The following is a 17014-nucleotide window of genomic DNA, read 5'->3' as shown; positions in this document are numbered from 1 at the left end:
GCCTCATTCCACCAATGCCTAAGAGCCAGCCTCATCAGTGATGTCATAATGGTTTCATTGTTCTATACTTGACTCACTTCTGATGCTGTATTGGAGGAGAGCGTGGCACAGTGGTTAGAGCTTCAGCCTCAGCACCCTGAAGTTCTGGGTTCAAACCCTGGTGCTGCTCCCCGTGACGCTGGGCAAGTCACTCAGTCCTCCATTGCCCCAGGTACATTAGATAGATTGGGAGCCCAATATGACAGATAGGGAAATTGCTTGAAGTACCTGTATGTAAACCGCTTTGAATGTGGTTGTAAAACTACAAAAAAGACAGTATACAAGTCGCAGTACCTTTCCCTGATGCCATAATATCTCATTCCACCAATGCCTAAGAACCAGCCTCATCAGTGATGTCACAATGGCTTCAATGGCTCACTGCTGACATTGTATTGGAGGAGAATGTGGCCCAGTGGTTAGAGCTACAGTCTCAGCACTCAGCATTTCAAACCACGCACTGCTCCCTGTGACACTGGGCAAGTCACTCAATCCTTCATCGCCTCAGGTACATTAGATAGATTGTAAGCCTACCGGGACAGATAGGGACAAATCACTGAGTACCTGAATGTAAACCACTTAGACAACTAATCCTCTATAATAAAACCCTAAGCACGCATGCGCGCTTAGGGTTTCATGATCCCTGCCACCGTGCTGTGTGTCTCCATGCCGAATTCCATTGGAGGCGTGTGGGGTGGCTTGCAGCACGTGGGGCAGAAGAAGGAGAGTGTCAGGCAGCTCCAAGTCGAGGTACAGTTAAAATAAAAAGAAAGAAACTACCCTACCTAGGGAAAATAACACGGCCTGGCCCCCACTAAACGAACAAGCCCAGGGTTCAACTCACCATGCCACCACCCTTAATATCGCCTCCCCCACCTGTGGTTGCGTGCCGCCGGAAAGACATGGCACGCACTGGAAACAGGTGGGCTAGAAACGTAAGAAAAGCACGTCGTGCGTGGAGAACCATAATAGTGAATGCTTTGGTTTTTTTACTTTACTTGCTCCTACATTATGGAATTCACTTTTGTTGGTGGTAAGCTTGAAGAGCTTTCATTCAAAGACAGGGAAAATTTAGTTTTCGGGATTTTTTCAAAACCAATATAATAGACACACTGGCCTGGTCAAATGAAAACCGGGTAAAAGGTAAAATGAAGGGAGAAGGGCTACTGCTGGATATGGGGAGCAGTGAAGGGGTGCTGCTGGACAGGGGGGGGGTAAAAGGAAGGGACAAGGCCTATTGCTGGACAGGGGGAGCAGGGAAGAGGTGCTGCTAGACAGGGGGGAAGTAAAAGGAAGGGAGAAGGGCTGCTGCTGGACAGGGGGAGCAGGGAAGAGGTACTGCTGGACAGGGGGGTGGTAAAACGAAGGGAGAAGGGCTGTCTTGGGGCCTATGGCTATGATGTTCACGTATGCACACGTGAGCGTGGTATAGTCTGTTGGTGTGTTATGAGTTGTTTTCGGGTAGATGAGTGAATAACTTTACTGGGTCAGACCAGAGGTCCATCAAGCCCAGTGGCCTGTCCTCATGGTGGCTAATCCAGGTCCCTAGTATCTGGCTAAAACCCAAGGAGTAGCAACATTCCAGCATCTCAAAGAAGAGCAAGATTCCGGAACCCCAATGAGAGCAACATTCCAGAGCTGAGATTGTGATGTCATAATGCCTCATTCCACAGTGCCTCAGAGCCAACCTCATCAGTGATGTTACAATGGCTTGATTGTCTTATACGTGGCACACATAAGAGCATAAGAACAGCCTTATTGGATCAGACCAATTGTTCATCTAGCCCAGTAGCCCATCCTCACGGTGGCCAATCCAGGTCACTAGTACCTGGCAAATACCCAAAGGGTAGCAACATTCCATGCTACCATTCCAGGGTGAGCAGTGGCTTCCCCCATGTCTTTCTCAATAACAATGGACTTTTCCTCCAGGAAATTGTCCAAACCTTTCTTAAAACCATCTACGCTATCCGCTCTCCGTGGCGGTGTAGGCTGGAATTCAACGGAGCTGGTCCTGTGCTGGTTCGGGAAGGGGCGAAGCAGTGCTCCCACACTCCTCTCCGCTAGTGGCTGGACATGAACACAAGGAGCCGAAAGCCAGAACTCTCCCATCCACCACGAAAATAAACAGGACCCAATTCTTCAACTCTTAACCGCCACCATAGAATCATTCAGGCATCAGGCAATGGCTCCCTCAGCTGCCAGATCGGTGCAACTGTCAAACTGGAAATCAGTAGGTGAGCTCAAAAGAAGCAAACACCAACGAGACTGGAAGTCCCAAATGAAAACAGAGAGACAAAACAATAAAACCAACAAAAAAGAAATTTAAAAGAAAAATCAACAAAGGCAAAATAAAACAAAAGCAGGACAAGGGAGACAGCACTGAAGATGACCTAACTGGCCGCCATCTTGTTGGAATATTCATTTCTATCTCTATCTCTACCTCTGTCTTTATATTTTTATCTTTACTTTTTCATAAATTGTTTCTTCAGGTACTTTAGTTAGATTGTGAGCCTTTGGGACAGTTAGGGAATTTCCAAGTACCTATCTCATTTATTTTTATTTATTGTATCTTTTAATGCATCATTTTTGTAAACCGCTTAGAAACCTCACGGTTATTAGCGGTATATAAGAATTAAATTAAATTAATGTCATTGAGATAGATAATATAAATATTCCAGCTAGGAGAAAAATCAAAAGGAGGACATGTCTCTGGACGTCTGGTAACCCTATGGAGGGGGTAGTGCAGGGAGAGAGAACAGATTGTTATGTTGGGGGGGGGAGGTCACCAATGCAGAAGTCGGCGCAGAATGTTGCAGACCCTTGAGCCGGCCCTCCATATAACCTACATTAATGAGCAATGACCTGGCAGTGCAATTCACTGAATGTATGCTTTTGGGCCATCTGAATGCCCTAAGGCTTTTCACACAGAGTAAATTAAGGAAATGGCATTGTTACTGGCAGTGAAGATGACGAGCAGGAGCCGGGTCCTCTGTGCTTCTTGATGGCTCATACTGCATAAATCGGATTCAATTACAGCACAGCTCCTGATTTTCGAGCAGAGAACACCAGCAGCACCTCTTCCCTGCTCCCTCTCTCCAGCAGCATCCCTTCTCCCTTCGTTTTACCTCCCCCCTGTCCAGCAGCACCTCTTCCCTGCTCCCCCTGTCCAGCAGCAGCCCTTCTCCCTTTGTTTTAGCTCCCCCCCCTGCCCAGCAGCCCCTAGGTAAATCTTTTAATTTGGCACACTCTTCAGTGCTGACAGATCCAGGGATAATCTATTTTGGGTGATGTTCAGTGGAAACACAATCGGGCATAAGAGTTTGTGTTTTCTGATTTTGTGAATTTTTTTCTGCCTATACAGCTAACAGGACACCAGCTTATGAGTGATCATTTTCTTCTAGCATAGATATATTCAAGTGTCCATGTGACTTGAAAATTCCCACTAGATGCCACACTTGGGGTTTTTTTTTTCAATACGTTATGATTGTTATAGGCCGATTTTCTAGGTGACGATAGGCACCCATACTTCCATTTAAAAACGCTGTCCAAATGGCATTTTTAACTGAGATTTGAAGTGCATACTGGAACCTAGAAAATCGGCAACAGAATCGCACCTACAAAGGCACTTTAGGTGCCGAACGCCAAAGTAGGCGTGGCCAGTGCCTGATGTGGCATTAGGTGGCCTAAAGCGCCTATGTAGATGTGATTCGCATGAAGATAGGAGGTGCCAGAAATGTAGGCCCAGGAAAACCCCCGGCGCATATCTTTCGCATCAGCATGGTTCCGAAACCAGCTCCGATGCGTGATTGACGCACGATTGGCAGCCGCTTTTAAGGTGTCCACCAATATTGGCGCCGGTGCGAGAATCCGGGGCCTAAGCTTATAAACTTTTATCTTAGGGTAGATAGCTATCTAGATATGTCTTGATAAATAAAATAGAATTCTTGGTTCCTTTATACCAGGGTTGTCCAACATCGGCCCTCAAGGGCCACGACCCAATCGGGTTTTCGGGATTTCCCCAATGAATTTGCATGAGATCTATTTGCATGCTCTGCTTCCACTGTATGCAAATGGATCTCATGCATTTTTATTTAGGAAATCCTGAAAACCCGACCTGGCGAGGGCCAAGGTTGGATGCCCCTAGTTTTGTACTGTTTACCATTCCTACTTTGTTTAGAGCAGACTAAATTCACCTTAAGAATAATAGAGTTACGTGTTTCTTGATGTTTAAATGTGCTGCTGTTTTTTTTCGAATCTGCTTCTATACAGACTATTCTGAAGAGTTCTGATTATTTAAAAACATAGTCGCATTCCAGTACATTCCAGTGCAGAGCTTAAGCTTAGTGCAGCCAATCGGCTCACCCTACTACCGCTCGGTCCCAGCCCTAATCATACGGGGATTATTTTCTTTTCAGAAATCCCAAACAATGCATGTGCATGCTTTTACATAGATATGGCAAGCATCTGTAATGAAATGTCATTCTGTCTCACAGCTTGAGAAAAGCCTGGCATTGTCGTAGATTCACAATGTAGACCATCTGAGACCGTTTCAGTTTGTAAAGTCTACAGTAGGCCTGCTGGAGAGCAATTATGATACAAACTGCCTTTGGCATGGTGCAGCACTGCGAGACGTTCCATGCTTTAGAGCAGGGGTTCTTAACTCAGTGCTCGGGACATGCCCTGCCAGTCAAGTTTTCAGGATATCCACAATGAATATGCATAAGAGAACTTTGCATAGGGGTATAGATAGGTATAGACCATTGCTCAGTCAATGGGCCTGATGGGCCGCCGCGGGAGCGGACCGCTGAGCAGGATGGACCTATGGTCTGCCTCAGCGGAGGCAACTTCTTATGTTCTTATGTTCTTACCTTCATTGTATGGAAAGCTGCCTCATACGTGTTCATAGAATTTGGCCCCCATAGAGACCTGCAGTACTAATGCATATCATCTGTTTATAAAAATCTTAGGGGATTAGTCTGACCCTGACTTCACATTATATGTTATTTTGTGCTAACCTGATTTTGCATTGTGTGTGTGTGAGTGTTTTGCAAGACGAGCAAAACATTTGCAAAATCGGTATCTCGGAAACCGAGCATGGCTCGATTCACGAGCACCCCCCCCCAGCAATCCGGCACCCCCCCCCCTGCGATCCGGCACCCCCCCTGCCTCGAACCGGCACCCCCCCCGCCACGATCTGACCCCCCCCCCCCCCGACATGATTGGGCACCCCCCCCCCGCCATGATCCGACCCCCCCCAACACGATTGGGCACCCCCCCCGACACGATCCGACATTCCCCCGACACAATTGGGCACCCCCCCCGCCGCTTCTTACCCTCATCTGGGCACTCTTGAAGATCGGCCTACTCGTCTGCTGGGCCTTGAGCATCTGAGCTTGCTCAAGGCCTGCGAGTTCACGTTCTGAACGTGAACTTGCAGGCCTTGAGCATGCTCAGATGCTCAAGGCCCAGCAGACGAGTAGGCCGATCTTCAAGAGTTCCCAGATGAGGGTAAGAAGAGGCGGGGGGGTGCCCAATTGTGTCGGGGGGATGTCGGATCGTGGCGGGGGGGTGTCGGATCGTGGCGGGGGGGTGCCGGATCGCAGGGGGGGTGCCTGATCGCAGGGGGGGCCTTCGAGGGGAGCAATGCTGGTTCTCGGGGGGGGGGAACGTATCAAAGCGAGTTTCCATTATTTTCTATGGGGAAACTCGCTTTGATAAACGAGCATTTTGGATTACGAGCATGCTCCTGGAACAGATTATGCTCGTAATCCAAGGTACCACTGTGTGTGTGTGTGTATGTATATATATATATATATATATAAATAATTTATATTCTGCATATCCTACAATTCTATGCGGATTACAAATTATTCAGGTACTCAAGCATTATTCCCTAACTGTTCCGGTGGGCTCCCACCCTATTTAATGAATTTGGGGCAATGGGAATTAAGTGACTTGCCAAGGGTCACAAGGGGCCGTACGCGATTTGAACCTACAACCTCAGGGTGCCAAGGCTGTAGCGCTAACCACTGTGGAAAACAGAAAAAAGAAGACCCAATTTTTCACAGAAGAAAGAGCAATCCAAACACAAAAAAAACCTGTGGAAACTTCAATGTTCTTGACTTGTTCTTTATTTTTTGAAAAAATCTTCAAGTAATTTTGACAACTTATCCACATTGATAACAATGACATTCAACGGACCTGACACGGGCCGTGTTTCGGCAAACAAAGCCTTCCTCAAGGGTCCAAGAAAGGCAGTTTGAAATATGCTGTGTGGAACTAGTTGTCCAAATTTTGGGGTAATGTTGCGATGTCTGAAGCCAAAAGCACGATGCTAATACACAGTTGAACTGCTGTGTATTAGCATCGTGCTTTTGTTACCCCAAAATCTGGACAACTAGTTCCACACGTGCATATTCCAAACTGCCTTTCTTGTACCCTTGAGGAAGGCTTTGTATGCCGAAACATGGCCCATGTCGGGTCTGTTGAATGTCATTGATATCAATGTGAATAAGTTGTCAACATTACACAAAGATTTTTGTAAGAAATAAAGAACAAATCGAGAACATTGTAGTTTCCACAGGTTTTTTTTGAGTTTGGATTGCTCTAATCCCTGCACCACACACTCCCACTCCAAGAGTATGTATGTGTAACGGAAATGCTGTTTGTAACCTGCCAATATAGAAGTCGGTGTTAGAAGCCCAATCAGACTTTGACATTACACTATATAATTATACAATATATAGCAATAATACTGGTTGTTGTAACCAGCCTTAAACTCTGCTTCAGAGGATTTGGAAGGTTCTAAGACTACATATAACATAACATTGTGGGTATCCTAAAAATCTTACTGGTTAGGTGGGCTCCGAGGACTGGATTGAGAACCCCTGCTCTAGAGTTAACTCTAAAGATTGGAAATCATTCGTATGCAAGTGGACGCAGACGAGGGGATCAATATTCAAAGTAGTTTAATTGGCCTGGCTGGATAAATTGCTTATTCGGAGTTAAGTACTCATTTCGTCGCTTTAAATATTGTAATGTGCAAGAGCAGAAAAAGAGACAGAACAGATGAAAAATTTAAGTTAAATTAACAAAAACAGTGGTTCTATTGATAAACTCTACCCAGGGTTTGTTGTTTGTTTGTTTTTTAGACTAATGATTGCTCACGCAGGGGTTACTGAACAAGTTCAAACTAATGTTCAGAACCTGTGAGCCCTTGAAGTCTTTTTCCCCCCACGGCTAAGACTCTTAGGATTGTAATACAGTGGTACCTTGGTTTGTGAGCATAATTTGTTCCAGAAGCATGCTCATAATCCAAAGCGCTCGTATATCAAAGCGAATTTCCCAGTAGGAATTAATGGAAACTCGGACGATTCGTTCCACATCCCAAAAACTCGTCTCATTAATTACCAGAGTTGTATCTTTCCACCAGCCAGAAAGAAAAGCTCTTTTAAGGGGAATGATGCTCCAAGCCAAGGAATCTCAGCCCAATGCTCATTACAAAGAAGCAAAGGAGATGGGTACCAAATAGGGACCATGCAGAACCTGCCAATTCCTAATACACTAAAAGCTCTGTGCCGCGGCTCCTCACCTATCACAGTCCCAATGAATGAATTATCCAGGCAGAAGCAGAGCGGCACTGAGCCCTGCTCTCGGCTTCTCCGAAACTCGAAGCCGACGCCTCCACCGCTGCCTCAGCCACCGGACCTATCCGTTCGGCTCCTCCAGTTCTCTCCGGGAGGACTCTGCCGCTGTTCGCAACCTTTCCAGGCAGACGACCCCCAGCACCCTGGCTCCCACTCAGGGAGTGCGGACAGCGGCTTCCTCTGAGACTCCTCGTTGCTCTCTGTATCCCAGTCAGCCATTGCATCCCTTCCGCGGCTCTACCGCCTCTTAACAGGCGGCCTGGGTCACGTGGACCTAGAAGCGGGGGTAGCACCCCTATTCTCAGCGCACGGGCTGAGGTCGCCCGTCATTCAACCAACCAATTCCAACCGATCTTTGACACGCACCAATGGGCTCTTCTTCGCTATAGGCTATTAGGGGTTTCTGGAGGAGGGGCATGCGTGATGCGCACATATGTGCTTGTTTAGCAAGTTAAAAATTTAGAAAGTGTTTTGCTCGTCTTGCAAAACACTTGCAAACCGCATTGCTCGCTATCAAAGGTTTGACTGTATATAGATATAAAAAGAGAAATGAAAAAACTAAAAAGTGAAAAAAATTTAATGAATGCCTGTAAGATTTGTTTTGGATAGTTTGAGTTAGACGCATTTGTAAGGGCAAGAAAGGAATAACAGACAGGTTAACATGCAATCTGTAGTGAAAGTAATTACATGAAACTTATCCACATTCAGCAAGAAGTCACTGACAGGCAATCTATCGTAGACATATGATCCGCTGCTAATGGTTCCTCTGTTAAGAGGGATGTTGCAGTAATGCAGTCGGATGAACAGAAGAAAATGGTGGCAAGTTTCAAGTTTAATTAATTTTAATACACCAACCATCGACGAGCACCTGGCCGGTTTACAAAGTTAAAAATGAAAGGTTAAAATAAATTATTATAGGGGGAAGGGAAATGTGAACATTAAATGGACTAAATACATATACGAACATGAGCTTGAGGGTGAAGGGGAGGGGAAAATTAATAATTACATCATTAAAAACAAATTAAAAAGAGAGGAAGAAGGGGGGGAGGATATAAACATCAGGGAAGAGGATCACTTCTTGAAAGAGGTTCATATTTATTTATTTATTTTAATTTTTTTTTTCTAGCTATTGGAGAGGAAATATTTAAATGCTATGGTATGCGTCTTGGAATAAAAATCTTGAATTTGTCGGAATTGAGGTTGCATGGCGTTCCATAAGGTTGGAGCTACAACGGAAAAATTAGTTTTTCTGCTGTAGTAGAATTCTTTGATGGAAGGTATGGTCAGTAAATTCTGATCAGCCGATCTAAGGGTCCGGTACTAATAGTTTTTAGTTTACACTTCTCCCTCGTCATTCGCGGGGGATACGGGCAGAGCCGGACCGCGAATGCTGAAAAAACGCGATTATCCGGCTCTGACCCACCCCCACCTCCCTGCCGCCTTCCCGGCCTTACCTGGTGGTCTAGAGGGCTTTCGGGGCAGGATCGATCTTCCTACGCTCCTGCCCCGTGCAGATCGCCATCAGGAAATGGCTGTAGGGAGTTCCCGACATAGTCTCGAGAGACTACGGGAACTCCCAGCAGCCATTTCCTCATGGGCGATCTGCACGGGGCAGGAGCATAGGAAGATCGCTCCTGCCCCGAAAGCCCTCTAGACCACCAGGTAAGGCCGGGAAGGCGGCAGGGAGGAAAAAAGATGGATTTTTTTTACATTAAGACTGGTTTTTTTATTTTCCCCCTCCCCAGAAAAAATTGCGATTATATGAAACCGTGAGTGCAGGAACCACAAATGGGGAGGGGGAAGTGTATTCACTTAGGGCTCCTTTTATCAAGCCGCGCTAGCGGGGTTAACGCGTGCGACTTTTCATCACGCATTAACCCCTACGCTGGCCAAAAGCTACCGCCTGCTCAAGAGGAGGCAGTAGCGGCAAGCGTGGCCGGCCTGGTGGTCCAGTGGTGAATCGCGGCAGGAGCGACCTTCGCTCCTGCCCGTGCAGAACCGCTAGCTAATTGGCTGCCGCGAATCCTCACGGGACCGTGAGAACTCACGGCAGCCAATCAGCTAGCGGCTCTGCACGGGCAGGAATGAAGGAAGGTCACTCCTGCCATGATTCACTGCTGGACCACCAGGGTTACTTTAGGTATTCAGGGGAGACAAGAGGGAGATAAAAATAATTAGAAACAGGCTGGGACAGGAGACGGGAGGGATCCCTCCTGTCCCGGCCGCTGCTGGACCATCAGGTGGAAGCCTGCAAGGCATCGGGAGGGAGGGGGGAAATTGTACAGAACCTGGCAGGGAGGGGGGGAGTTGGATGCAGAGACTGACAGGGCAGGGGCGGGAGTAAGAGATGGGGCTGGATGCAGAGCCTGGCAGAGCAGCGAGGGAGGGGGAATAGGGTGCACAGCCTGGCAAGAGAAGGCACTGCGCTTGAATATTAAGCCCCCTGCCCCCCGATTTTATATTTGAGTCAACCTTTTTTGGTTGGAAAAAAGGTTACCTCGGTTTATATTTGAGTGGGTTTATATTCAAGTATATATGGTAACACTAGTGGCAGCTAAAAAAACCTCCACCTCTGCCAGCTGAATATCAACCCTGAAATGACTGCATTGCTTTGTACAGTCACTCAGTCGTGCTAGTTTAATTTTGTGAATTATACTGGATTTATTGCTGTATGCTATTCTGTAAATGGGGAAAGGCCACAGAAAACGAAAGAGCTGATGTATTGCTGTATTCACAGGGCCAAGCTGTTGCCCAGCTATGCTCAACCATCCCCAACGTTACCGTCTTTGGAACAGCTTCGTCTTTTAAACACGAAGCCATCAAAGGATCTTTAACTCACCTCTTTGACAGAAATGCTGATTATGTCCAAGAAGTAAAAAGGTAAGGAAATCATGCGGGTAACTTGCAGTATTGCCTTTCCCTCAAAGCGGCTCCGGCAGTGATGAGATGGGCCTCTGTAGACTATTGTAAAACTCGCATATGCTCTCCCGAGTGTTTATTTATTCAGTTTTCTATACCGTTCTTCCAGGGGAGCTCAGAACAATTTACATAAATTTATTCAGGTACTTGGCATTCTTCCCTTTCTATCCCGGTGGGCTCACAATCTTCCCAGGAATTTCAGCAAACGTCCGAGGAATTCATCACTGTTCATTTGCCTCCTGAGCGTCTAAAATAGATAACTTCAACACCTCATAGTAACATATAACATAGTGACATAGTAGATGATGGCAGATAAAGACCCGAATGGTCCATCCAGTCTACTCAACCTGATTCAATTTTAATTTTTTTAATTTTTTCTTCTTAACAATTTCTGGGCAAGAATCCAAAGCTCTACCCGGTACTGTGCTTGGGTTCCAACTGCCGAAATCTCCTTTAAAACCTACTTCAGCCCATCTACACCCTCCCAGCCACTGAAGCCCTCCCCAGCCCATCCCCCACCAAACGGCCATACACAGACACAGACCGTACAAGTCTGCCCAGTACTGGCCTTAGTTCAATATTTACTATTATTTTCTGATTCTAGAGCCTCTTTTATAAAGCCGCGCTAACGGCCTCGAAGCCCAAAGAGATTTAAAGGGCTTCGGGGCTGTTCTCAGCCCAACCAACAAAGTTGAGGCAGTCTCAATTGAGGGCTGTACACAAACGGCCTCTTTTACAAAGCCACGCAGCAACAGCCCCGAAGCCCTTTAAATCTCTATGAGCTTCGAGGCCGTTAGCGCGGCTTTATAAAAGAGGCCGTTTGTGTATAGCCCTCAATGGAGACTGCCTCAACTTTGTTGGTTGGGCTGAGAACTTTTCAGCGGCCCCTCGTATATGGATGGGTTAAGGGTGTATCCCTAGAAGCCATATTTTAAACTGAAATTTCAAATAGTTAACAGTCACAAGATTCTGGAAGAGACCAAACTAGCCATGTTGCTCGAAGCCCAAATGCTGAAGTTATGACTTGTCTAATTTTGGTCACACCATCAAAAGAGAAAGATCATTGGAGAAGGACATCGCTGGACACATTGAAAACAACCATGGGGATGATGCTGGAGGGAACTTACCGGACTAGCACAAATTGATTTCTTTTTAGCTATAGCATAGAAACATAGTAGATGACGGCAGATAACGACCCGAATGGTCCATCCAGTCTGCCCAACCTGTAATTCAAGTTGCTAGGACTCGAACACAAGTCGATGGCACCTAACTAACAGTCACAAGTATAATATTATAACAAATACTTCTGACAATAAATTGAAAAGAAAATATTATGTCTAAAAAAAAGAAAAAAGTCTTATTTTGTCTACATATAACAACTTAAGGAAAGGAAGAAGGCCAAGATAAGATATTAAGTCAACAAAAAAAATTAGCATGAGAATAACACACTTGCCCCCCTCCCTTCTCCAACAGCCTACCCATAAAGTACCCTTAGTTCCTCCTTAGATGAAATAAAGTCCAAGGGCTGCTTCGATTCAAAGAACTCTGACAATGAAATGACACAAAGGTTATGTCCAGAGCTACTGCTCTTGGTTTTAATGCTAGAGAACATTGGCGCTATCCTCTAGATGTCACTTCCTGTGATGTAACAAAAAGGGGCTGGACTTGGGGTAGCTTATGCAAAAAAAGGGGATGGAACTTGGGGTAGGATTATGCAAATAAGGTGAGGTTAGGGTCAGAGTTATTATACAAATGAGGCAAGGCTACAATGCCATATCTGGTGATACCATCAAAGGGGGTAGGGAGGGGCAGGGATTGGGCGGATCCTCACTTTTCATTGGCTGATGGGACAGGAAGTAGGCATGGCTACCTGTCAAATATGCAAATTAGGTTTGTCGAAAGCTATGTAACTTTACTTCTGAGGTATAAATTAGAGAATGACACGGGGAAAAAATCTGTCCCCGTCACTGCACCGTCCCCGGCCCACCATCCTCGTCACCGTCCCGTCACCGTTACCGCCATCCCTTTCACTGCCCCGTCACCGCCACTGCCATCCCATTCACCGCCCCGTCCCCGTCTAGCACCCATCTTCTTCCCTCCGCTCCCCCATAGTCTGGCATCTGTCTTCTTCCCTTCCAGCGTCTTCTCCCCACTCTGCCTTCCACATTTCCTTTCAGGGTCTGTTCCTCTCTACCCTCTTTCAATGTCTGTTCTATTCCTTTCCACCACCAGGGTCTGTTCTATTCCTTCCCTCCCTCCTTTACCATCTGTTCATTTCTACCACCCTTCTTTCATATCTTCTATCAGTCCCCTCACCATCACTAGCAGTCTCTCTTCTCCCTTACCATGAGCAAATAGAACTTCTGAAAATTGTATTGCTGAGGCATTATTTCTAGTACGCCTTTTTTTCCAGATGGATAATGACATCAATTTTATAATTCTTACTGTCTGCTCTGATTTCATTCACAATTTGGTTTGTGTTTTGTACCTGAGGATTCGCTGAGGCATTTAACCTTTTCCTGTCTCTTCTGTGATTTCAAGTTGATTCCTTCAATAATGGAGTCTCAAGGCAGTAGCAGTTTTCTATTTTGGGCTCTTTTGACATTGTTTAAGGGATTTCTTGTACATTTGGTGCTGGTCTTTGATGAGGTCACTTCAGAATCTATTTCCAAGGAAGAGAAACTTTTTCCCTTTCACCCCCTCCTTCCTTGTGTGAGCCGGAACACGCGGTCCCCGAAAGCAAGTAATTTTATATCATTTTCATTCTATTCATTCAAAGAAATTAAAGTCTAGATAATGCCAGTCACATAACAAAACATGATTTTACAAAAATAATTCCCTACACAGTCAAGCCTGCAAGGATTACTAGATGTCTTTCAGCAGCTCCCCTCCCTCCCTCCCCCTTACCTTTGTGGCCAAGTCAAAATGATCTACCAACAATAAAATTTTAAAAACACAAAGCACGCTGTACGCAGAGAAAATGTTAATTATCATTTATATTCCGCGGGTTTTCAAAGAGGTCAAGGCAGATGACTTTATGCAATGCCACCTCAGTAACAACTATACAAAAATAGACAAATATTCCCCCTCCCTTTTTACTAAACTGCAATAGCAGTTTTTAGCGCAGGGAGCTGCGCTGAATGCACCACGCTGCTCTCGACGCTCATAGGCTCCCTGCGCTAAAAACCGCTATTGCGTTTTAGTAAAAGGGGGCCATAGTGCAAAATATAGACAGCAGATATAAATTCTCAAAACGGACACATTTTGATCACTAAGTTGAAAATAAAATCATTTTTCCTACCTTTTTGTCTGGTGATTTCATGAGTCTCTGGTCCTTCTGGTTCTTCTTCTTTCTTCTCCTGCCCCCCCCCCCTCTTTCTTTCTCTCTCCCCCTGGCTCCCCTCTTTGTTTCTGCCTTTCTTTCTCTCTCCCCCTGGCCCCCTCTTTATTTCTGCCTTTCTTTCTCTCTCCCCCTGGCCTCCCTCTTTATTTCTCTCTCCCCCTGGCCCTCCTCTTTCTTTCTGCCTTTCTTTCTCTCCCCCTTGAGCCCCTCTTTATTCCTGCCTTTCTTTCTCTCTTCCCCTGGCCTCCCTCTTTATTTCTCTCTCCCCCTGGCCCTCCTCTTTCTGCCTTTCTTTCTCTCCCCCTTGACCCCCTCTTTATTCCTGCCTTTCTTTCTCTCTCCCCCTGGCCTCCCTCTTTATTTCTCTCTCCCCCCTGGCCCTCCTCTTTCTTTCTGCCTTTCTTTCTCTCCCCCTTGACCCCCTCTTTATTCCTGCCTTTCTTTCTCTCTTCCCCTGGCCTCCCTCTTTATTTCTCTCTCCCCCTGGCCCTCCTCTTTCTTTCTGCCTTTCTTTCTCTCCCTCTTGACCCCCTCTTTATTTCTGCCTTTCTTTCTCTCTCCCATTGGTCCCCCTCTTTCTTTCTGCCTTTCTTTCTCTCTCCCCCTGACCCCTCTTTATTTCTGCCTTTTTTCTCTCTCCCCCTGGCCCCCCTCTTTATTTTTTCCTTTCTTTCTCTCTCCCCCTAGCCCCCACAAAGCCATCGTGCCAATTTCTCCACTTCCACAATTCTTTCCCTACCCTCACCCCCAAGCCAGCAGCCGATTTCTCCCTGCTCCTTCCCCGATGTCCTGAACTTCATCGGGCAGCAGCAGCATTCACAATTCACTGCTGTTGCCCGCTTCAGGCCTTCCTCTCTCTCGGGTCCTGTCTTCATGAAAACAGGAAGTAGGCAGGACCCGGCAGAGAACAAGGCCTGAAGCCGGCAACAGCAGCGAATTGTAAAAGCTGCTGCTGCCCGAAGAAGGTAATGGAGCACCGAGGTAGACCGCTTCTCCCCCCTCCCCGCTGACCCTCCTATCTCCCCCCCATGAACCTTTCCAACCCTCCCAGCGAGAGCAGCAAACCTCATTCGTGGCTTTCTCCTCCCTCTGCCGCGTCACTGATGACATCATCAGTGATGCGGCAGTGGGAGGAGAAAGCCGACGCTACTGGAGGGAGGTTTGCTGCTTTCGCTGGGAGGGTCGAAAGGTTCACTTGGGGGGAGAGATAGGAGGGTCAGCGGGGGTTCAGCTGGGAGGGGGGAGAAGCGGTCTACCTCGGTGCTCCAAGGCCTGGCGCCATTACCTTTTTCGCCCCTCCCGCCCCCCCCCCTTGGTACGCTACTGCTCTCCAGCTCTCCTTAGTTTGCCGGTTTTCTTTTTCGGCGACCGGCACGCTTTCAAAGAGCCGCGCACGCGCGACTGCTCAAAGTTCAATCTTCTGCTCTGCTGCAACTTCCTGTTTCCAATTGGGTCAGAGCAGAAGATTGAATACTGAGCAGCCGCGCATGCGCGGCTCTTTTGAAAGCGTTCCGGTCGCCGAAAAAGAAAGCCAGCAAACTAAGGTGAGGTGGAGAGAGGAAGCTGGTTAAACGATCGAGCCGGTGGGTGGGTGGGGGCTGCGGCCACCGCACGATCCTTTATGCCTCACTGCGGTGACAAGACCATTCACCGCTCCACGGGGCGGTGATGGCCTTGTCCCCGTCCCCGCAGAGGCTGCTAATTTTCATTCCCCGTTTTTGGCGGGTTACCCGCGGCTAAACGCAGTAGCCGCGGGTAAACCGCTACCGTGTTATTCTCTAGAATAAATGCCTCAAGCAAATTCTGTAATTCCATGTACAACGTTTTTAAACACCCTGATACGCCCAAGACCACACTCTCTTTTCCAATAAGCATTATAAGAGTTAGCACCAAGCCTTATAGATAGCACGCAGACGGTTGCGTGCACGAATTCTATTTGATGCAATAATTTGCTCTTAGCGTCCAGTTATTGCTAGTTAAGGGCTGGTTGATCAATTTAGTTGCGTGCATAATTTGGGCACACACCCAAATTTTGGTGCCATATATAAAATCCAGGGAAATGCATGCTTTTAAAAATATTGCTCACTACTGGTGAGCGTCAAAGCATGAAATATGTTGTTGGGTTTGCTTTTTTTTAATTAGCTTATTGTTGTTTAGTAATGAAATGCAATAACAGGATATGTTGTTGCATACATCAACCCATCCCTAGAAATATAAATGATATTTCTTACATTATTTTGTTAATTTTTTAGTCCACAAAAGTTTTACTTCAGCCCAAGCAACAACTGTAAATACCTATAATATTGTGACATTGGCATAAAAACAAATCTAGTTTGGTTACATGAGAGAGGAGATTATGTCCATCTAGAATAGGGGTGTCAAAGTCCCTCCTCGAGGGCCGCAATCCAGTCGGGTTTTCAGGATTTCCCCAATGAATATGCATGAGATCTATTTGCATGCACTGCTTTCATTGTATGCTAATAGATCTCATGCATATTCATTGGGGAAATCCTGAAAACCTGACTGGATTGCGGCCCTCGAGGAAGGACTTTGGGGACTCCTGGTTTAAAACCTTGATACTTGTTCATCAAATAACCCATTACCAATGTCCACTTTTTCCCTACGGATTCCTCATTCCTTAACTCTCCTATTCATGTCTAGATCTGCTCAACAGAACTTGTTAATAATCCCTAATCATCTAAATGCAGGGGTGTCAAAGTCCCTCCTCGAGGGCCGCAATCCAGTCAGGTTTTCAGGATTTCCCCAATGAATATGCATGAGATCTATTTGCATGCACTGCTCTCATTGTATGCTAATAGATCTCATGCATATTCATTGGGGGAAATCCTGAAAACCCAACTGGATTGCGGCCCTCGAGGAGGGACTTTGACACCCCTGATCTAGAATGTCTTTCAGTTGGAATTTATTATTTGCACTTTTTTCCAAAATATTGGTTTGGAGCCAGTTCTAATGTGAGGATGATCCCAGAGTGATGGTAGCCATAGAAGTTTCAGTAAAAGAGCTGGAAACACAAAAGCTTGTTCTATTGATTATAATTCAAATTGGTGCC

General features: G+C 46.3%; 1 protein-coding gene across 3 annotated transcripts in view; it reads left to right on the top strand.

Moving 5' to 3' along the window:
- The window catches only part of VAT1L (vesicle amine transport 1 like), a 127737-nt gene that overhangs the window by 40984 nt on the left and 69739 nt on the right, over positions 1–17014 (top strand). For all 3 annotated transcript variants that reach the window (XM_033943638.1, XM_033943639.1, XM_033943637.1), the window contains exon 4: positions 10420–10562. In XM_033943638.1, the coding sequence (XP_033799529.1) occupies positions 10420–10562 (143 nt within the window). The remainder of the gene's footprint in view (positions 1–10419; positions 10563–17014) is intronic.

This window comes from Geotrypetes seraphini, chromosome 4 (genome assembly GCF_902459505.1).
Source record: "Geotrypetes seraphini chromosome 4, aGeoSer1.1, whole genome shotgun sequence".
In the NCBI taxonomy this organism is placed as follows: Eukaryota; Metazoa; Chordata; class Amphibia; order Gymnophiona; family Dermophiidae; genus Geotrypetes; species Geotrypetes seraphini.
The sequence above is the reverse complement of the archived record's forward strand: the minus strand, read 5'-3'. Positions and strand labels throughout refer to the sequence as shown.